This window comes from Sciurus vulgaris (genome assembly GCF_902686455.1).
Source record: "Sciurus vulgaris genome assembly, chromosome: 2".
NCBI lineage: Eukaryota > Metazoa > Chordata > Mammalia > Rodentia > Sciuridae > Sciurus > Sciurus vulgaris.
In genome coordinates this window covers 189,654,403-189,678,109 of record NC_136462.1, presented here as the reverse complement: position 1 = coordinate 189,678,109, position 23,707 = coordinate 189,654,403, and the positions used below count along the sequence as shown (strand labels likewise).

Sequence of the window (23,707 nt, the reverse complement as noted above, 5' to 3'; positions counted from 1 at the left end):
TGGTGGCACATCAATTCACAAGCAACTAACTGATAAAATTTTTTATTTCACTTGAGTTTTTACACTTTTCCTGATTATTCCGTGTAAGGTGAAACTAGAACTGTTTAAAAGACATACACAAATCTAGTACATCAATAACCGGGGATTTTTCTTTTTTGCTATACTATTTTCACAACCACAGGTGTGCTTGCTAGGCAATATAACCATCACAGAAGCAAACATTAGGCAGAATACTGGTAAGGAAAACAAAGCAAAGAGCTACCAGATATACAGACAGGCTTGGTTCCACATTCACTACTGCATTTTCAAGCGCCAAGTATTAACTGCACATTTTTGTTCAGCTAGAAAGAAGGGATTTTTTTAAAGTTTTTTTTTTTTTTTTGGGGGGGGGGTTGTTTTAAATCAGTGCATGAATTTTTCTTTTCTCATTTCAGCAGATGGACAAACAAATGACTCTACAGCTACATGGAATGTTAAAGGTAAGGGGTGATACCGTGAGACTGACAGGTCTGGCTATTCTTGATTCTCTCCTTTGCAGTGCCCATGCAACTTCCCTGCATTGTAGGGTCTTGTGTAGACATGTCTGAGAACTGAGCTGGATGAGTACACCTGGAGATCTGGTGAGAGGCACTAACAAGCATTATCAAGGTTGGTTGCAATACAGGGAGAAATCATGGAGATTTAAAAATACTTTTTTGATTCAGATCGTAGTATGAATGAAGAGCAACAACTGTGCTGACAACTGGAGGAAGACAGGGATATGGTGTGAGAAGCTCTTCTCAATTCTGATGCAAGCCTTGCCCACCAACATGCTCACCACTGTCTTGCACCCACTGCCCACGTGATATAAAAAGTAAACAAAAGGTACAGGATTCCAAAGGAAGAAAATGTAAGGAAGCAAAAGAACATACATTTTAAGAGGGAAGAGAAAACCAGAGTCAGTAGTTCAAAAGAATAAGGGGAAGGAATGTTTAGATTTCAAAATTTAAATACCCAAGTTAGGAATATCTCAAAGACTGAGTACTCCTCAAGTGAGAGGCAATCTCTACAGAACATTGTTCTTAAATGCCTTACCCAGGAAACAGATAAGGTCATTCATAAGATACATAGCTTGTTTTTCTTTAGCTAAGTGGTAACAAGGAAAACAGATCCCATTGTTTTGAAAAGTTGCAAATCAGTAACATATTGCTGTAGGAAAGGGGGCTTAGTCACCCATGTTGTAATGAGCATGGAACCTTTCTGCAGTGTCATAACCCAGCTATCTGCCACAAAGAATCTCAATTTCAGGATCTGAGTTTCCTCAGAGGAAGACACTGTAGACATTTGTGGTCATGAACTTTTGAGTGGCAACAGCCCAAACTGGTCAAGTGTCTAAAGCCCTGAACCACAGGCAGAATTACTGTGAATTACCATTAAACTTGATGTGTCTCACTCCAGTCCCAGCATCACAATATAGTCTCTATAACTTTCTGTACAACTTTACAACAGAATTGTATTTCAGTGACTATTTTGATATCAGATTAAACTTTCCAAAAAGTTACACATAATTCAGGTCTATTTTTTCTACCAGTAAGAGTTCTGCTAAGTTACAAAACCCCATAATCACAGTGTTCAGTTAAAAAAATTAAGCACACAGTAATTCTGTCAATGTTAATGATATCAAAACTTCAGAATGCCGTGGCATTTATGTGACCAATCCAAGTTTTAGATACAAATACCAACTGTTTATACCATGGACCATTTTTGCTAGGCTGAGGCTGTGAAAAATTTAAGTCAACGTACGATTTTTTTTCTTTTTTTCTTTTTTTTTATCGCACAAAGGGATAAATGTGGAGGGTACAGAGTGACACTGAACAGATCACAAAGCATGATAGACATTAGTTCTCTCCCTCCCCAGCATCTCCTTCATCTCCCTGGTTTTCCGATGTCCACAGCTGCAAGAGAAAAAAAGAAGTATCATCAAAGTAGGGCCACTCAAACTTAAGCAGGAGTGGTATATCTTATCTCACTCAACTGTTTAAAATTCCTTCTGTATTACTGCAGACACTGATGACTATAAAGGTCACAATTTTAGCAGTCATTTATAACTAACTGAACAACATTTAACAGTAAAAATTCTCTCTTGAATCTTAGATAAGAGTGAATTATTAAGCAGGTGAACAGGAAAGAGACCATAAACCACCCAAAGTAGTACTTACAGTAAGATTGTCCCTAAGTAACTGCATGATCAGGGTGCTGTCTTTGTAAGACTCTTCATTCAGTGTATCCAATTCAGCAATTGCTTCATCAAATGCCTAAAACAAAGAGCCTTCAGTAAAGAATCTACAAGTTCTCAGAATTGATAGTTTAGCTCTTTTCCCCTTTAATAACTGACTACAATTTTTCTTCTTTTATAGTACTCTGGGGGAGTCTAGTGTGTTTCTAAAGCACCAACCAGCAATGTTAAAATTTCTGAGACAAGAAATAAATTATGCTTTATCTAATAAATTTGGCTTTGTCTAATAAGGAACTAGTGTTACTGTTAACCCTAGCACATTTATTCTAGGCCAATCCACATAAATTTTTAATTACCAAAAACAATTCTAGAAAATCCCAATAGTTTTTTAACTTAAGATACAAAAACAAAGGTAGAAGAGTGAAACTCACTTCACCAAACCCGATTTGGTTAACCCATTAAGCCCAAATTTTCAATTCTGTGAAGAGTTCAACAAAATTGACACAAGTATATTAAAATAGGCTGGAAATGATAAGCTAGCACTTATATATCCTTTATATGTTTTTTTGTACATATGGAAATACATACATTTTCTTTTTTTTAAAATATTTTTTAGTTGTCAATGGATCTTTTTATTTATTTAATTAATTAATTAATATGTAGTGCTGAGGATGGAACCCAGGACCTCACACATGCCAGGCAAGTGCTCCACCACTGAGCCACAACTCCAGCCCCCATAGATTTTCAAATGCTATAATCATTCAGTTATTCCTCAGAAGAGAACTTTAAAAACATAATATTTCCAAAATTATCATAAGTGGTACAATTGTTTCTCAATTTAAGATTTTATAGATGTCCCATATCTAGGACAATGAGACTCAACAGGTTAAGTGATACAACTTACAGGGTTCATTTTAGGACCTATTCCAAAAACAACAAAAAACAAAACCAAACAAACAAAAAAACCCATGTGCGTGTTTACAGATATATTTATATATATATATCTAAAAAAAGTAAGACAGGAGGAAATATAGCACACAAAGAACATGTGGTCCAGCTGGTGTGGTGGTGCACACCTATTCCCAGCTACTCTGAAGGCTGAGAGAGAAGATCACAAGTTTGAGGACAACTTGCACAACTTAGTGAGATCCTGTCTCAAAAATAAAATTAAAAGGGGGGGGGGGGGTAGGTATTGTGGAGATAGCTCAAGGGTAGAGCACTTGCCTAATATAAACAAGGACTTAAAAGGTTCTACTCCCAGTACAGGAAGGCAGGAAAGAAGAAAGGGAAGGGAGAGGGAATGTGGCCTGATTTCTTTCATTTACACAGCCATAACCTACCATCTTGGTAGGAGGATGTCAAAACATAACTAAGGCCCAAAGCTTGATGAAAAACAATAAACCTACCTTTACCTGGAATGTTCTGCAACCATCCCTCAAAAACAGTAATCAAACAAAACAAAACGAAACGAAAATCAGCAGGAGGTGTTGAGAAGGAATCACAAATAGGTCTGTATTTATTTCATTAAAGACATAATCCTACCCTTAAAAAAAACCTACCAAAAAGTCCAAAACAACGAGGATGTCCAAAAATAAAAGTTATTAGAAAGCACAAGCATTGTTTACTATGATCAGAAATCAGAGGATCCTTCTCACCGTTTTTGCCAGGCTGCAGGCCTTTTCAGGAGAGTTTAGAATCTCGTAGTAAAAGACTGAGAAATTAAGTGCCAGGCCAAGTCGAATTGGGTGTGTAGGCTGCATTTCTTTCTTACTAATTTCAAATGCTTCCTGGTAAGCCTGCTGAGAGTTCGACACAGTGGCTGTAAGAAAGATGAAAAATATTAAAGGCTGGCTTCTTTCACAAGCTGCGTCATAAACTGGATTCACGATCAAATTATTTTGACAAAGTGGGCTGATGTAAATGATCCATCAAAACAAGATGTGTCTCTATCATTCAATCAAACAAACAGTCACTAAATATTTTTTCTAAGTCAAGTACTACATTAAGTGCTCTGGGGGAAACAATGACAATTATAACCAAGACTATTAAAGCAACTAAGAAATACAGACATAATCTTTAACAAGATAGAATATAGAAAACAATATGCTCTAGTGGAAAAATAAGGGGCTTCAGAATTGATGGAATTTCCCATTTAATATTTTCAGGCCTTGACTGACCTTAAAAAAAAAACTGATACTGGAGAAAACAAAACTGTGGATAATGGTGGACTAATATATTTTAACATTCTGTCTCTAAAAAGATAGCTACCTAATAATCCCCAAGAAAAAGAGCTCTTTGAATGCCTTATGCATCAGATTTTAATGTCCCACACATTTGCCCCTTAGACACATTCTGCTTTGTCTACGACCCCCACCCCATTCATCACAATGCAATGGTCTTTTACATCCTGCTTACTGCAACATTATCTAATGTTGATGGTGCAGGAACAAAAGCAAAAACTGTTGAACTCATTACAAAAGAAGTAAGAGCTCCTCTATTGTTCAAATTTGTTTAAATGTTACTTACTTTGTTTATTATCTCCAGATGCCACCTCAGAAAGATACCTAAAATAATCTCCTTTCATTTTCAAGTAGAACACCTTACTTTCTGGTTGAGTAGCATTGGGAATTAGATATTTGTCCAACAGCTCCTAAAAAATGATTCACATTATTAAGACTCTTGAATTATTTACAAGATGCTAAAATTATATTTGAGATTCAAGATACACACTACCACTACCAATTTTTTTGAAGATTAAAAAATTTTTTTTTCATCCGAGACTAAATGTTGTTTAGCTCAGGTCATGACAGCAGATGCCCGTATTCTTCGGTTAAAAGTCACTTTGACCATCCATAAGGGGTTAATTAAAATATTACAATGCAATGCTATGCAAAAATGATGCAGAACTACACTGATAACATGGAAAGACTCTCAAAAGAAATGAGTGAAAAAAGCAGAATATAAACACAAGAATCATATTTAATATTAAAATATATATGTGTACAGGCACACAAATACATAGGGGAAAAAACTGGAAGGATTATGTTCATAATGGTCCTCTAGGTGATAGGATCAGAAGTGATTTTTACTTTATAGTATTTTTCCCTGTCCTTTTAAAAATAAATAAACTTGTATTATTTCTGTAATTAGAGGGGGGAAAAATATCTTTCCATTCTGAGAGAAAAAAGTGATAACAGAACAAAACTGCGAAGAACTAAGTTCAGAATCAATATAACCTGGGAAGAAACCCCTCTTCTGCCTACTGTCTGTATCTATATCACCCTGGACAGACTGCCTTCTCACCCCAAGCTTCAGTCTGCTTGGCTGTACAATGGGGGATCACAATGGCCACCTTCTAGGGTAATCAAGAGGACAAGTGAGCTAATGTACATAAAGTGCTTAACACGATGCCTGGCACGCAGTAAGCACTCAAAGAGTCTAATACTATTATTAATAATAAATTCCTTTAAACATTTATGCTTACAACAAAAGTAGTTCTGAAGGAGTCCAAGCTTCGTATACAGAGCAATATTTTCGAAGAGTTGTTTTAGAATGTGGCATCCTGAAAAACTGGTTAAGAGGCAGTAAGTACCATGCTCTTCTTCACATTCTTTCAGATGCTCTTAAAAGCTGGTCTACATTTCAGGAATTATGGAACTTTCGTGCCCTTGGAATGCATGCCATACTTCATCTGAATACCAGATGTACCTAACATTCAGGAATTAGTGCACCATTAACAAACCCCCAAATGACGAACAGGCAACAAGTTTAGCCATGATACTCTTTTTATCTTATACCATGAATCTAATAAAAGGAGAAGCTTAATGCAAAGCTTAGTTATAAGGGGATTTCATCAATCAAAGTGAGAAGACACAAGGGGCAGTAGTCGTTTTAATATTCTTTGCAGACAGAGTATAACTCCTTGGGGGTTAGGGATGAGTACTGCCTGATGGCTGACAAACTTTGTACTGGTTTTTCAAAAGAAAGGTGTCATGGGCAGTAATTCGGAGAGGCAGCCAGCAGGGGAGGAGGTAGATCAACAAGTGTGAATTCCTTTTCCCTTCAAAGCATCCCTCACCGTTCATTTTTACCTGATTTCACCTGGAAGAAAAAAAAAGTTCCCAGTGGGCTCAGGATGTGAGGGAAAGACAATATGATCATGATTTGTTCTAGGATATGCACCCCTCCCATCCAACCCCAAACTGTGGTCACAAAGTATCAATAATATGACTCTAGCTTATATAAAACATAGGAGAGAATCCCCAAACCACCTTCGATTTGGCTTTGGTACACATAATGAACTTGAGGAATGTGCCTAATTTTCAGACAAAAACAGGACTCTTCACTGTGAAGGCAGGGCTGGGGAGAAGATGAAAGGCAGTTCAGCTTTCTGATCCTGCCTCCCCTACAGGAGATGACATCACTACTTAGATGAATATAGAGAATAGCCTATATCTGTGGCTGCATCTAAAATCCTGTCTATCTGGCCTCAATTTCTAAAGAAAAGATGTTGACTAAATGTTCCTGTTTTTCACAGGTCTTTTTGATAGGGGAGGAAAATAACCCAGAAGTGATGAACAACCTCTGATGAAACAAAACAAAAAAACAATACAAAAAAAATCACATCATGTGCATAAAAATGAGTTGCAAATGTTTTTTCAGCTTTCCAGTATATTCAGACACCTCTTTCCTTCATACGCTGTTTGAGAGTTTGCATTTGGACATTAAGTTAATACTATTTAGAAATTGTTGTTTAAAGCAGAAGCACTGGTCCCTTACCAGAACATCATTGCAGATGTCCTGCAGCTCCGCCTCTATCTTCTCACGGTATTCTTTGCCCATCTGCTGCTTCTTCTCATTCCTCTCTGTTTTCTGTTCAATGCTGGAGATGACACGCCAAGAAGAACGGCGAGCACCTACCACATTCTTGTAGGCAACTGAGAGCAGATTTCTCTCTTCATTAGAGAGTTCGTGCCCCTGTTCAGTGACCGCCTTCATGGCTGCAGCCATATCATCATAGCGCTCGGCCTGCTCAGCGAGTTTGGCTTTCTGTACCAGCTCACTTTTGTCCATGGTCATTCCCTAGAATAAGAGCAAGAGAAAAAGAAAAGCAAATGTCAGGCTTCAGGGCCCAGGAAATACATGTGTGAATCTTCTTACATCTCCTCTGGAAAGAACACCTGAAAGTGAAACATCTAGTTCCAAATGCCATTGACATTATGGATCAGGTACTAAGCACTTATATTGTCAGGTACTTTGCTAAGACCTTTATTTGGGTCAATTAATTTTCCAATACACACCAAAGAGGAGAAGCATAAATCAAGGATAGATGGACTTGGGCTCTACCAAGCACTAGCTCTGCTACTCCAAAGGGGTATGATTTTGGTTAGACCACTTAACCTAAGAGCTTTGGTTTCCTTTCTGGAAAGCGAGAGCACTACCAACTCTCAAAGAGGCTCTTAAAAGAACATGAGCTTTATGTGAGGCACTGTGAAAAGGTGAAAGCATTATATACAAATACCGGGTACTAATTTTGTTTAGGTATAGGTTGCAAAAGATAAAAGTATACAAGATGTATACCAATAGAACTTAATTAAATTTATTTGAATCACAAGAGTTCACTGAAATTTTCTTAAAACAAAATTCTTGGTGTTTTCAGTTTATCTTTTTATCAAACCCTTTATACAGACCAATCGGTAAATGCCTCTTATTCACCTCACCTTAAGTCAAGTCTCCACTACATTAATCACCACTTAGTGTAGTAATTATTTTTGGAAAAAAATGTAACTAAAAAAATTATTTACCAACCATTAAAAGTTAGTTTACATAATGTTGGCTTAAATTTACATACACCCATCTGTGCCACAGAGTAAAAATATGCTAATTTATTCATTTATTAATTTCTGTGGTACTAAGGACTGAACCCAAGGGTACTTTACCACTGAGCTACATTTCCAGCCCCTCTTACTTTTTATTTTGGGACAGGTTGTTAAGTTGTTCAAGCTGACCTCAACCTTGAGTCTCTGGAAGTACCAATGTGCACCACCTCACCCAGCCTTTTTTAAAAAATGGACCAGGGATTGAACCTAGGGGCACTTAACAATGGAGCTACATCCCCAGCCCTTTTTATATTTTATTTAGAAACAAGGTCTCGCTAAGTTGCTGAGGCTGGCTTTGAACTTGTGATCCTCCTGCCTCAGCCTCCTGAGCTGCTGGGATTACAGAACATACCACCATGCCCAGCTCCAGCCCATTTTTTTTATTTTGAAGAAAGAAATTCTAAACATGAGGCCCTAGCACACACACAAAAATGCATTATCAGATGAAGCACAGTGAAATCCAGGCAATTTAGTAAGAGCTGATTCTCCAGAACTGTGAAGTTTCTTCCTACTGCTTATTATCTAAATCATATTCAGAGCTACCTCTATATAAGACTAGATAATTGTAAGGTTACACTTAGTGAAGCAAGTCTTGCCTAGATCTATATGACATCTTTACTCACAACACTAGAATGAATCTACAGCAGATAGTAATCCTCAGGAAAGACTCCATTTGCTGCTCTCTACACAGAGCACTCCCTCAGCAGTTAGGAGATAGCAGAAATGATGCTGCTTCCAGGCTCAAACTGTGAGAATCCTGCTTGTAGTTCCCTGAGCTTTCTTCTCTGGCAGCATCCACATAAAATGTGTTCTAGATGAGGCACTCACAAACAACATGACCTAGTCTACTTACCAAGTAAGAAATATTCTATCATACTAAAATTACATACTTTCAGTATATCTAACTTTCTTGATCATAAAGTCTTTGGGATCAGAACAATTCCTATGTTATTAAATAACAATTGTTATTCCTAAAAATGCCAAGCACGGCAGAGGGAATCTAACTTTCAGTGACTCAATTTACAGTCTGCAGACTGACTTAAAGTTAGAAGTCACCTAAAGTTCAACTTCAAAGTTCATAAAACAGTACCTATGTAACTACCTATGAAAGATTCCAGATAATAAATTTCTGGGCAAAAGCCAACTCAGAGCTAAGCTATCCATACAGGGTTGTAACAGAAATATGAAGGACTGACCTTGCTGAAGGATGCCACAAAGCTCTTTGACTGCACTAGGGTCCAAATTAAGTACCCTACCCAACCCCCTTTTCTCTCCTTGTTCAAGGATTTAAAATTTAACTCACACTTTGAAGAATTCTGAGTACTCTTTGAGACCTCCCAAATGTCCTCACCCTATTTCCTAAAATAAAATGTGGCCTTTCTGATTTGAGGCCAACTATTTCAAGCTTCTCCGGGATCATCACAAGAGATCCTGGAGACTGAAAACCATCATGTTACAGTAAGACTAAATAAATGCATGTTTAAAAAAAAAACAAACACAAAACCCTATTCTACCCATTTCAAAAAATTTAATTCCACATACACACAGAAACAATTTAGAACAAACAAAATCCATAGCCAAATGTCCTGATGCCTACTGCTTACATAACTTTTGACTTATATAACATGGATTTTGAAGCAGCAAGACCAATTTCAACAGGAAACGGGTTACACAATACCCAGCAGTTTGGAGCAAGGCAGCAGACAAGGAAGAAATGAAACCATTCCTCTTTCTGTATCTACCATAAATCTCCCATCCATCTTCTTTCCCTATACCCACTGCTTTCAGTCTCTATCTCCAGCCCATTTACATCTTTGCTATCAGATCCATCTTCTTTTTTGTGGTACGAGGGACTGAACCCAGTGCCTCGCACATGCTACACAAGTGCTCTACCACTGAGTAACATCCCCACCAGTCCCAAGACCCATCTTCTAAAAGCCCAGATCAAGTCACTTCCTGCTCAAAATTCTTAATAATTCTCTGCTATGGACAGTAGAGTCAGATCTCCACCCACACCCTATGAATGAATGCTTGCCAACCTGTCTTCTCAGACTTCCTATAATACACCTGCGACACGATATGTGTTTCACACTTACATACAAAGTGTGATTTTCTGTCTTGACTCACTAAAGTCAATCCCTGTATCTGGAATGGCCTTCCCCCTTTACTCTGAATAGTCTTCAGAGCATGGTTCCAATGCTACTGCTCCAAGAAATCTTGCTTAAGCCAAGCCCAAGCTGTGTAATACCACAGCCACTGGCCACATGTGGCTATTCACTTGAAATGTGACTGGCCCCACCCATTTAAATCATAATATTTTGGTTATTATATAGAAATACATACAATTATTAATTTCACTTGGGTTTCTGTAACACTGGGGACTGAACCCAGAACCTTGCACAGATTAGGTAAGGGCTCCACGGCTGACCTACACCCCACTCCTTTTGTCCACTTTAAAAAATATATAGCTACAAGAAAAATTTAGATTACACAGAGCTCATATTCTATTTCTACTGGACAGTGCTGCAGTAAGATGAAACTATTCTCACAAAGCATTTACTCTATACCTGTCATGTCTTATCCCATTTCCTCAGTATTAAAATTATTTGTATATACTTCAAATCCCTTCCTATACCACAAGCTCCTTTGAGGCATATCTCCCACAGCAACCTGCCCATAATCAGTATGAACACACAGCTACCGAATCTATGGACAAATCCTGAAAAGAGCAACCTACAAATTTGGTAGTATTCTCTTTTCTCAAGAAATTCAAAGCTTCTATTCCTCAAGCATATTAAATCCTCGTATTTGTACCTTACTGTCTGTGCTTCTGGCCCTATTTCAAAATTATTCTTCCTAAACCACTTACTTAGTCCTGCTCGCACTTCTACTCAATAACTTTCAACCCTTTTGGCTACAGTCCATGAAGTCTACACTCTACCTGGCTTTCAAGGTACTTCATAACTTGGCTCCTCCTTATTAGTCAGGCTTTCTCATTCACTGTTCTGTAGGTACCCTTCTCTCAGGCTGGACATCACCACATGGCCTATAAATGCCATGCTCAAACATACCGAAAAATGCTTTTGTTATCTTCTTCATCTAGAATGCTCTCCTATACTCTTTTACTTTTTGCCTATGCGAACTCTGTCCACCTATCAGGGGCTGTAAAGCACATATTGGTCTACCATGCCCACCACCCCAAATACACATGGAGAGTTTCTTTATGTTATTCTATGGTACAGATGATGAAAACTGTAACAATTAGTTTCACAAATGCATTTCCAAGGAAAGCTTCTTACTATTTCATGTTTAGTGTCATCAGAAACTGTTGGAGGCTGAGGCAGGAGGATCATGAGTTGAAAGCCAGCCTCAGCAAAAAGCGAGGTGCTGAGCAACTCAGTGAGACTCTGTCTCTAAATAAAATACAAAATAGGGCTGGGGATGTGGCTTAGTGGTCAAGTGCTCCTGAGTTGAATCCTCAGTACCCCAAAAAACAAAAATAAAGAAAAAATAAAAACAACACTGTGCTCAGCACAAAACTCATGCTCAAATTACATATCTGATACATTTTTCAACACTCATTACTGGAACAACAAAGAACACAGACTGCCTGTATATGGTAGTACAGCAGAAAGGCAATAGGGCTGTTATCATAGCACAATCTGCCACTACACAGCCATAAGACCTTGTTACATCCCAGTATTCCAGCCTACAAAATGAAGACAAGAGCATCTCCCTAGAAGAGTTGCTGTGAACATGAGGGATAGGGAATTAAAGAACATTAAACATGGAAACTTCTTAAAAAATGCATAGTGCATAAACATTTGAGGTATTATTATGAGCTTGGATTTTTATTTTATCTATTTATCCATCTACCCATCCATCCATCCTGGAGACTGAACCCAGGAGTGTTCTACCCCTGAGCAAGAAAGTGAGTGAACTATCAATCAATCAAGACTGGGATTTGAACCCAGAGGCATTCTATCACTGAGCTATATCCTCAATCCTTTTTATTTTTTATTTTGAGACAGGGTCTTGCTATATTACCAAAGCTGGCCTCAAACTTGCAATCCTCCTGTCTCAGTCTCCTGAATAGCTGAGATTACTATTGTGCACCACCATGCCCAGCTGAATTTGTTTATAAATATACAAGCTCCTGAGGAGAAAAAGCAAGTCTGAAACAATCTTGTACAGGAAATAACCTCTCAATGAACTAAAAATGGGCATACATGTTAACTGTTGACTGATTTATTTACAAGTTCCTAATCAAATTTTCTAGAGATGACAACTAGTGATGATCAGGACATAATTTTTATTCTGAGTTTTATAAAAGCCTATAGACTGGTCATCAAGCCTAGTACCAACCTCAGAGAGTCAAAGATACCAGAGTAGACAAACATGCAGGACAAAATTGGGGGCAGGGGTGTGTCCAGATCTGCAGTGAGCCAAGAGAGTTTTCTTGTGCCTGGCATATTTCAGGAAGATACTGACATGCCTGAGAATAAAAGTTCTCAAGCACTCTAACATGGTAGTGATGGGTGTCAGTCTTTCCTAAGTCACCTGATGCAGCAAGTCAGATGATGAGGAAGCATTTGCTGATCAATACAGCAAATGGCATAGTGAAAAATTGAAAAAAAAAATCTAAATATTCAACAATAAGGGGATGATTAATAAAAGAGAAAGATGGCCCAAGACTGCATGATCATCTGTGTGTTATATATAGTCATAAAAGAACACAGCCTGTGATAAGCACAAGGAGGACAAAATAATTTGTTTTATAAGAAAACATGTTTAGAAAACAGAAAGCTATGGAAAATAATTCTAAAGGTGCCAACAAGTTAATAGGATTTCCTTAAAAAAAAAAAAAAAAAAAACAAACCCTAACTTGGACAACAAATGCTAGAATAACAGTATCTAAGAACCAGCCCAGTCTCACCATCTCAATTCTCTGCCTAAGTTTTTTTAGACAGGATCAAAATTCTGAGAAGTTATTTCCCAATGGCTAGAGAAGACACCCAAGAATAAGGAAAAAAAATGACTATCTATCACTAATCAATCTGTGTCTCACTATATATGTGCTTGTGTGTGTGTGTGTATGTGTGTGTGTGTGTGTTTTAGAGGGCATTGCAAAGGAAGATTTGAAAATGATGGCTGTGGCTTTAGATGCATTAACTTTCAGCTACATTTTGTTTTTGAGGAAAAGAACACATTCAATTCTAAATAACTTTGAGTTAGAAGTTTATTCAAAAGCCTTTCCGCCTGACGTACTGGGGAGGGACTCAAACCGTGGTCCTTGCGTATGCTAGATGAGTGCTCTCCAAGAGGAGCCATCTCTTCAGCTTCGAGTTAGAAGTTTAAAATGAGGATTCTGTCATCTCTTATCTGTCTGGAATTACCAAAGTTTTATATAAAACATACTAAATCTGTTTTCAGGAAAGCCCTACATACAATGAATCTGGGTTTCTGTACAGAAATTAAGTGATCCCTTCCCCATATTTCCATATTATAACTTCTCTGCATCTCAGTTTCCTCGATGTCAAAAAGTTGATATTAACTGGTATCAAATAAAATAATGCACATAAAATGCTTACATGGGGCTGGTCAAAGTAAAAGCTCACAGGTAAACATTCTTACTCATAAGCTACTTCACAAAAATGTAGTGCATATAAGCCAATGTGTGCTGAAAGAACTGCAAAAGGAAAAAAAAAAAAAAAAAGTATTTCCAAGAACTCTGAATCACTGAGGGGAGTTCAAAGGAAATGCAAGCTGTATGATCTTCCCTCAAAGAACATAAACTCTAATAGCAGGAACATAAGAAAATACCATACATTTATGGGTTACAATGCTTCTTCTCAGAAAAGTAGCTAGAATTAGAGGAGGGTGGTTTAGTTTAAAAGTATATGGGTCCCAACTCCTTTTATGGGATGGAGAGCTATGTGTAAGAGAGAAAAAGGGAACTCCAGGTGGTGACAGGAAAGAGAGATGTATGAACAAAGTACATGTATGTTTTTCTAAATGACAAAAAGCAAAGGCCAAAGTGGAAAAAGAAACGAAAACAGTTATCAATCCAGAGAGAGGAAACTGACAGGAGAATCTTAACCTAGGCTCAAAAGTTTCGGTGGGGTAGAGAACTGACTGCAAATTCAGAACATGTATCATTCCAGATAGAGCACCCACAGCACCATAAAGTAAAGTCACAGCTCTGGAGTCACTCTCCTGAAAGGAAAGTGTGCCAAGCTCCTGCGGAGGGACTGAGAAAGTCAGCAGGACCAGCTGGCTAGTGGGTGTGATCCAGAAAAAGTCAAGTACTCCTGGCTCTCAAAGAAAACTACTCACTGAAAAACACCTACTCTAAAAATTTCTGTGTGCCTTTCTACACACAAAATGTAAAGTCCTGTAATAAATTTCATTTCATTCAAACATTTGCAGGTTCTTTGTTAAAAACAGAAACATAGCATATCTGAAATACAAAATCATTAGCTTTATGTCTAGTGAACACTGAATGGTGAAGGGAAACTGGACCTCTATTTCAAAATCCCTTCCTTCCTTCACACCAACTTTGAATGTCATTATTAATTATGTCCAATTAGCCAAGATTAAATTTAAAACAATAAAGGTATTAAGTGATAAGCCCAAGGTCAAGCAATGTGAATCATTAGCAGATATGACAATAGATTAATCTCTTGGCTTTAAGTGATCAATCCAAAAACTTAATATGGTAATTATGATCCTAAATACAGCCCAAATAGTTGATCCTTATGATCAGGTTTCAAAGTCTGGGACCCACCAACATAACAAAGTCACCCAACCCAACCTACCAGTTCCATATTCCAACTCCCCAGGTCGTTGGACCTGTGTGGGTCTGTTTTCTCATCCATAAGATAGGTAAATCTAATTAACAAGGTTCGTGTAAGGAGTAAATCTATTATGCATCTTATTTTTTTTTCCAATTCTAAATTGCTTTCTTTGAAGATTTTTTTTAAAAAGTAACATGCTAATTAACCTACGCCTATTTTTAAAAGTGGCACACATCAGTTATTATAAATGTCTTTGTTGACTCTACACTAGATTATGAGCCTAAGGTAGGAATCCAGACTTTCTTACTTTTGAATTGCAAACCACTTGACCAAGTGACACATTTTTGTAAAGAAGTGAACAAGTTTTTTTGCCCACACGGACAGAGGCAGGGAGGTTGATGATATCTGATCTATACACTGTACGTGTAGTCTATCCTAAGACTACTATTTGAAGAGTCAGCTCTAATCAGGAGACAACACTATGCCTTTTGACTAATATTTTTCTGTACCTATTACTATATTTATAGCTTAAAACTCAGTTTCAACAAGTCTTTGAAATACCATCTATCTCTTCCATTCAGAAATCCAATTAGTTAGCTATACAAAAAAGTCAAACTAGCTAATGGGCTTAAGAAAAATATTCACTGTTTATGGTTTACTCAAAAGGGCAAAGCACTTAGGGATTTATAGCAACTCATTTAATCTGCAGTACTCTTATGAAGTAGGTGACACTGCTGCCTTTTATAAGAGTAACTCAGGGTCACACAGTTATAACATTAATTTTAAAACTAATGTTCTTTCCTCAATGTAGCACAATCTTCTAAAGATCAATTATTATTCTCAATGTCTACTTAAGGAAAAGATAGACATTAATTTTTTGAAGACTCATGCAAGGTTATTAGTTAAGTTGTTGTATATTTAAAAAGTCATCAAATGAGCTTTAAGTTGAAGTTCTCATTGAAGAGCAAATAATAATAATGGATAGGATTCATATATAATTTATTTTACCCTTTAATATGTTTGTCCTGGTCAAGGCCATTCAGAAATAACTCTTCCTGGGTTGCTTAGAGAAAACAATGAAATAAACAACCAGGACAGGAAAAAAATTACAAAATAAAGAACTGGCCAGAATTTAAAAAAAAAAAAAAAAAAAAAAAAAAAGAGCTAACCTACAATCTGCTGGAATAACTTGTTCCTGGTAGGCCATCGTTCATTTTCATCTCATTACAAGTATTAGAAACATGTGACCGTGCCTCTTTTGGAAGATCTTTTGGTAGAGAAAGTATTATTATGATTGACTTTGAGCATGCATATCATGAAACACAAAGTACTGTAGTCTATTCATCCCCCTTAAACTTTCCCCTTAGAAAACTCCCCTCAGCACCCAGCTCCAGCTGTTAGTTTCTCCATCCTAACATGGAGATGACTATGAGGATCATATTCATGTAGCAATTAAAATGGTTCTAAAACTTAAAAGTTGCTATTACATAACTGTAATTTCCTGCCCCCTAATGTGTGAATTGTCATCTCTCTTTAGAAGAATGTAGAAACCAAGGAACTTAAAAGTCCCTCTACAGTGAAATTTTAGTTCATTCTCTAAGGTATCCTCATTTAAAAGGAAAAGAACTTTGTTGCCACGTAAAAGAGCAGGCAGCATAACAAGATGTAATAATTTAAAATTTTCTTTCTACTTATATAGATATATCCCCTCATCTCTTCTTCCCCAATAATACACAGAAAAATCTAAAAATCTACAGAAAAGTAGTATGATAAACAGTAAATAACGATGGCCATGACCAAATTCTATTAGGTAAAGAACCTAGAACTGTGAGCCACAAAGGTAGCTGATGAACTTTCTCCCTGATCAGAAGCAAGTACCAGAAAAACTGGATTTTACACAAGCTTGCTTCCTAATGCTCACAGCAGTATCATTCCTCAGGCCAGAAGGGGTATATCCTCCAATAAATCCTGTCTTCAAAATTAGCAGAAGTTTCAGTGTAAACACATTTACTTTAATAGGATACATGTAAATAAAAATGAAGGGCTAAAATATACACATATTTTATGTTCACATAAAATATACACATTATTCCTTAAGTAGAAATCTATAATTCCTTAGAGCCAAACCATCTGGGTTTGATTTCCAATTCCGCCACTTACCTTGTGTTGGTATCCTTGGGAAAAATTACTCTTCTGTGCCTCACTTTCTTCACCTCCAAAATGAGGCTACAGTACTTACCTCTTATTGGCTGTTATGAAGACTGAGCTAATATGTGTAAATGCTTAGTGCACAGTGAGTGTAGACTAATTACCTAATGCTACTTCATCAGCTGGTGAACTAATTACAAATAAGTGGATTCTATCTATCTATGCTATATAGTACATATGCCATGACTAAATATGGGTATATTCATGCATATGGTAAAAAACTATGACTGAAAGGTTGATCAATTGGGTACTAAGTTATAGTTTGACAGGAGTAAGTTCTGATATGATGGTAGGGTGACTATAGGTAACAATTATATACTGTATATATCAAACCTGGAAGAGCTGGACACAGCAGCACACACCTATAATCTAATCCTAGCTGCTCGGGAGGCTGAGGCAGGAAGATCCAAGTTCAAAGCCAGCCTCAGCAAAAGAACGGCACTAAGCAAATCAATGAGACCCTGTCTCTAAATAAAATACAAAATAGGGTGGGGGATGTAGCTCAGTGGTTGAGACCCTGAGTTCAATCCCCAGTACTCCCAGCTTCCCCCCCAAAAAAAAACCTGGAAGAAAGGACTTTGTTTAATATGGTTTAAATATTACAGAATGCATACGTGTTCTGAAACATCCCACAGGATGTCATTTGTATATACAATTTTTTTTTTTTTTTTTTTTTTTTTGGTGGTGCTGGGGATTGAACCCAGGGCCCTGTGCTTGTAAGGCAAGCACTTTACCAACTGAGCTATCTCCCCAGCCCCTATACAATGTTTATGTTATCGACTGAAAAATAAATTTAGGGGCTGGGGAAGTTCAGTGGTACTGCTTGCCCATTAGCATGTGTGTGACCCTGTGTTCAATTGCCAGCATGGCAAAAGATGAATAAATAAGTTTAATTTAAAATTTTTAAAAATTTATATTCCAGATACTTACTTTGAGTGTGTCATAATGTATCAAAGACTGCATTACCATTTGCACTGTACAGATGAGAAAATGACTCAAAGACTGGATTTGTATATAAGGAAAGAAGTTCTATAATGAAGTATCATTTTTTCAAAGCAATATGTACAAAAGCAGGATTGGGTCTTAACAGAATGTAACTGGAGAAAAAAAGAAAGTGAACTCTGTGGTTAAAAAACAACAAAACTAAGAGCTTACACTTAACAACTTAGTTTGTCAAAAGGCCTCATGACAACTCCGGTATCAGGAAAGCTAAAAGCCAGATTGATTAACATGCTTAAGATCACACAGCTAGAAAATACTGCAGGCAAGAAATGAATCAAATTTACTTAACTTCAACTTCAGCTCTTTTTCTGTTTCTATATCAACAGTCAAGTGGGTAAAATGCACTTTTTGCATCAGTCCAAATCTCCAGAGACTCTGCCTGGGGAACTAGCGTCAAGGAAATTTGTTCAGCCTGGTTTATAGAGGCTGCCTCCCAGATCTATAGAGCTCCAATTCTAAAATGGCTTCAACATAACACAAGCACTGCATGATGGGAAATGTTCAGAAGATCATACTCCAGAGGCTGATGGTCCATAAATATTTACTACTGATAAAAGAGGATATTCAATTTGCAACTAGATGTGTGCTTTAGGCCGAATCACTTCATTTCTCATAAAGTCTTCATCTGTAAGATGGGTGAATGGTTTCTTATTTCATTGAAGGCAGAGGCCAGGAAAATAATTCAGCAGTTGCTACTGGATTTTTAGCTTTCCATTTTGAAAGCCCTGCTTGAAGTTTTAACCTAGGTCCAATAAAACCAATAGGTTTCACACTCACCATGCTGTGTGCTGCTAAGGACATGGACCAAAGAAAAATACAGGCTCGGACAAACTGAGAAAACCCTAATAAATTGTGTGCACTGGAGGCAGTCAAGAAGAAATTCACCAAGAACCAAATAATACTTACAAATTTTCGACAGGAAAATGCAAAAAGCTGAGTAACCATGTGTTCAGTTCTATAAACTGCATATGTGTATGATTTCATATGAACAACTGAGACAGTGAGAAGTGCAGACAACTCTCATATTCCTGTAAATGCTTCACCTTTCTGTTTTGGCTCCTGTGACCGGCTGATTTTATATATTCATAACATCATCTTGCCAAATTCCATCTCCCACACAGGGCAAGTAAAATCAGAGCCTGATGCTATCTAGCCTTACCAAAGAGAAATGCAGTGAAGGCAAGGACAAGAGACATGCATTTTTAACAGAAAGGTTGGCAAATTGTCTTACCAATGCTGCCACCTTTGAAACCCCCATTACATGCAAGTTCTCCATTTGCAAGAAACAAAGATGTACTCGTCTGATGAAAAAGAATCCACATCACGCCCACCCATTCCTCACCAGGGAGGCCATCAGGCAAATTTCAGATTAAAACGTATGGGGGAATTTTGGGCGAGGACACAAAAGACTGTGGCATTAAATGACAGTAAATACTATGGGGAAATATTCCAGTACTCAGACTCTGGTATTTTTTTCCCGGGATCCCGCCTGACTCAGTAACCGGTTCCAATGAATCCATTTTAAAATTCAAACCTCAATCTTGCTTTTCCCTGGGAATCCCCGGTCCTACCAAGCTCTAAAACCACTGAAAGACGATGAAATGACTTTACTGCAAAGTGGGAGGGGGTTTCCCCTCTGCTATCTGCCAAGGTTAAACCCTGTACTCATCCAGAGAGAGTCCAGCAGGGGTAGTGGGGCTCGAAAATTCTCTCGCATTGGTTAAATTTCAGTATCTGGAAACCCGAAAGCATGGAACAGTGGCGACAGGGCTGCAAGGGACGGTTCGCGCCCACCAAATCCCAGGGAGAGATCGAAGGTCGGTAATGTGAGTGTGGGGGGGCGTTTCCGGGGCCCACCGCCCGACAGTCCCTTCCAACGCAGTACGGAGCCGCACCCCGCCTGCCCCGCAGGGCCGCAGGAGGCGAGGGAGGCCCGGGCTTCTCCAAGAGGCTGAGGGCCCGGCCCCGGAAACAGGGAGGGGCCGTGGCAAGGCTGGGCCCGCGCCGCCAGCGGCCGCGCGGGGCCGAGAAGGCCGAGCGCAGATACCCTCGCAGTCCACCCGTGGGGATGCGGTGATTGTCGCCGAAAGGGCGAGAGGGGCTTCCAGCGTGGGCCCTTGGGGGCCCGGGGCGGGACCGGCCGCACTCACCGTGGGAGGGCAGCAGGGGGCAAAAGTGCTTCCGACGAAGCTCTGAGAGTGGCAACCGCTTTCTTCCCAAGCCCACTCCTGAGGCGGCGGCAGCGGTGGCTGCAGTGGCTGCAGTGGCGGCGGCGGCAGCAGCTACCCCGGCTCCGGAATCGGCGGCGGCGGTGGCGGCAGCTCCACTTCCGCTCCGGCCACCACTTCCGCTCCGGCCCAAGTCCCGCCCCACCCTGTGCTGTCTCCTCATTGGGCAAGCGAGGCACGGGGTTGCCCTGGCCGCCCGAGAGGGGCACTGACGGAAGGGAGGAGGAAGAAGAGCGGAGGGCAGGGATGAAGCGGACGGGGGTGGGTGTCGGTCTCTGGGTGGGAGAGAGGAGGAGGCGGGCGAAGGGGAAGGAAATGGGGCGGGGGAGCAGGAAAAGGAGGTGGGAGGAGAGAGGGCGGAGCTGGGGGTGGTGGTCAAGAAATCGGATGTGTGGGAACTGCGAGGTCTGGGAGAGGGATTTGGGTAAGGGGTTGCCCTCTATGCTTAGGGTAGGGGGAACCCACAGGGCCTCGAGATTCCGAGGGTCAGAGGTTCCCACCCCAGCCTGATAGTAATCCTCAGGGGATCGGAGGCCGCAGTCAATCCCGTCTGTTGTGGGCACTGAGAATACTGTACCTAGAATTGAGAAATGCGCATCCATATGTTTTTTAGTTAATCTTCCTTTTAGTCCTTTAAACTAGTTCTTCCTTTTGTGGATTGAAAAGGTCACAGGAAGTGCCACGGATCAAACACGCCAAGGACTTTAAAAAACAATACAAAACAAAAACAAAAACAAACCTTGGTACATTATTTCTTCATTGAGAATACCCGCTCCCCAAGACTTGTAGGGGAAACTTCAGGGAAAAAAACAGGTCTCCTTGTCGCCCCACTCCCTTGACTGCTTTCATCATTATCAACATTTTATTCCTTTCAAGGTAGTTGACTCTTAAACCCAGCCCTTCAAAATGCCTCCGCCTTCACTCCCTTTCCTCCATTCTTTCAACAAACATGAAGCAAGCTTTCTGCTTAGTACTGGGGACACAGCAATGAACAAGACAGACGGGCGCCCTGCTGGCTTAGAGTTTACAGACTGTTAGGAGAAAGAACAAAGTAAATAGGCCTTTGTCATCTCTCCTTTACCCTTACTTAGCTTAATGATAGACTTATAATTCACAACCCTCTTCTCAGCCCTGCCACCATCAACTGCCAAGTGATCTTTTTTTTAAAAATGCAGTTGTAATCGTGTCCCCTTTCTTGCTTAAATCCTTTGATGATCACTTAGACCCAGAAGTTCCTTAAGTGAGACAATCAAGGTTCTCAAGAAGCTGCCCTTACCCTTCAGCTATCACCTGTTATTTTCTCTCCCATCATAAAGACCCCAATTCATTTATATGACTCCTTCTCCTAATTCGGCATTCCAGTATTGCTAAACAGGTTGAGTAAGTTGCCAACATTTTTAAAAAATAGATTGCCATGTGGACAAAAGTCTGCATCCTTGCCTTGTCTATCAACACTGCCCATGTGTCTGTGCCCCATTCTAGACTGGGCATGAACTTTCCAAAGGCCTGGGAGAGGTCCCAACCTGAGTTTGCCTTTCTCATTATGTTATCTGACATATAACCATTTGTGCCCACCACCACTGGACCATATCACATGGCCTTAACCTAATACTACACCACCTTTTAACTTCAACAAGATTTAGAGAGTGTTGTGTAATGTAAAAAACATAGATTTTAATCAAAATCACTGGATTTGGATTCTGAAGAGATTTCCTAGTACAAACTTCCCCATGGGGATCTATCTGCCTTTGGCAGACCAAAGACCAGTAATCCAGAGACTGCTCAGATTGCAGTAAACTTTAATGTGACATGACTCTGTCTTATGCCCCCATCCAGAAAATAGCCTATTGGGTCAGAAGGCTTATAATGATTACACCACAAATTACATCATCAGTGCACTGAGTGAATAGCACTGCCCTTTGTCAGGCCTTCCTGAAGGCCTACTAACAAGTTGCATGGATTAGCTCCTTTCACTATCTCTGCATTGTAGGCCAGGGGTCAGTAAACCATAGCTCTTAACTGACAGAGGCACAAAGAAATTAAAATATAATGTGGTAGATGTGACCACAGGACTATCAATATGTGTGGGGCATTGTGGAGGCTTGAGAGAAGGGCACCTAGCCCATCTTGGAAGTAGTTGAACAGGATAGACTGCCTGGAAGAGGCGGTACTTGATCCTTAGACACTACGATAGGTTTTTTAAAAAATAGTTTTTTTTTAAATAACAGTTTAGGTTTATAGAAAAATTGGACCGATAGTGCACAGAGTTCCAATATTCCCTTCTCCCCCATACACAGTTCCCCTATTACGAACATATTATAGTCATGTAGTACATGTGTTATGATTGATGAGCCAATAGTGATACACAATCATTAACTGAAGTTCATAGTTTATATTAGAGTTCTTTCTTTAGGTTGCCAGTCCTAGAGGTTTTGATAAACATGGGATCTGATATACCTACTATCCTTAAGAAGAATTTTACTACCCTAAAATTCCCATTTCAATCATTCATACTTCCCTCCCTCCCCTACTTCCAACCTTTGGCCACCACTGACCTTTTATATTCTTTATAGTTGTGCCTGTTCCATAATGTCCATGTCTTAGAGTTAGATTATATAATATGTAGCCTTTTCCAACTGGATTGTTTCATGAGGCAATATAAAGTTTCTTTATATCTCTTTATGGCTTGATAGCTCATTCTTTTTATCACTGAATAATATTTCTTTGTATGAACAGTTTTATTCTTTAACCTATACTTAGATTGGCCTGTGTCTTCCACAAAAGATATATTGAAGCCCTAAATCTTAATATTTGTGAATGTGACCTTAGTTGGAAAAAGATCTTTGCAGATATAATCAAATTAAGATAAAATCACTAGAGTGGACCCTGATGTGACCACTGTCCTTAAGAAGGAAGATGCCAAGTGGAGACAGAGACACATGGAGAATGCCATGGGCAGCAACTGGAGCGATGCAGCTGTGAGCCAGGGAGAACCAAGGATCAGCAGCCACCACCAGAAGCCGGAAAGAGGCGTGTGACGATTCTACCCAGGGTCTCAGAGGAAACATGGCTCTGCAGACACTTTGGTTTCAGACTTCCAGCTTCCAGAATTGTGGAAAAGTTCACCTCTGTGACTTGAAGCCATTTAGTCTTTGGTACTTGATTATGCCAGTCCCAGGAAACTACTAGACTCATTGAGGGATCTCTTGATTCAGCTTTTGATGATTATGAATAAAACATCTGCATGCAGGATTTTGTGATTTTGTGATTTGTGATTTTGTGATTTTGTGAGGACATAAATCTTAACTAATTCAAGTAAATGCCCATGAGTATGACTGTTAGATCATCCATTAAAACTATGTCTAGCTGTGTAAGAAC

The 23,707-nt window shown here is 39.1% G+C and overlaps 1 protein-coding gene across 1 annotated transcript; it reads right to left on the bottom strand.

Moving 5' to 3' along the window:
* Positions 1-26: 26 nt before the first annotated feature.
* Positions 27-20,455, bottom strand: YWHAB (tyrosine 3-monooxygenase/tryptophan 5-monooxygenase activation protein beta). Its single transcript, XM_079126945.1, has 6 exons — positions 20,252-20,455; positions 6,995-7,297; positions 4,742-4,865; positions 3,871-4,034; positions 2,199-2,294; positions 27-1,934 (listed from the first exon to the last, which is right to left on the bottom strand). Exons 2-6 carry the CDS (start codon positions 7,292-7,294, stop codon positions 1,878-1,880), a joined length of 741 nt encoding a protein of 246 aa, XP_078983071.1. The 5' UTR covers positions 7,295-7,297; positions 20,252-20,455; the 3' UTR covers positions 27-1,877.
* Between the last annotated feature and the right edge of the window lie 3,252 nt (positions 20,456-23,707).

Bases quoted from the DNA above. Each gene is read 5' to 3' on its own strand.
- YWHAB (XM_079126945.1), bottom strand. From the start codon at position 7,294: ATGACCATGGACAAAAGTGAGCTGGTACAGAAAGCCAAACTCGCTGAG. The intron at 4,866-6,994 runs GTAAGGGACCAG...ATCATTTTTTAG, and splicing joins ACATCTGCAATGATGTTCTG to GAGCTGTTGGACAAATATCT. The intron at 2,295-3,870 runs GTGAGAAGGATC...TCTTTGTTTTAG, and splicing joins CCTGCAGCCTGGCAAAAACG to GCATTTGATGAAGCAATTGC.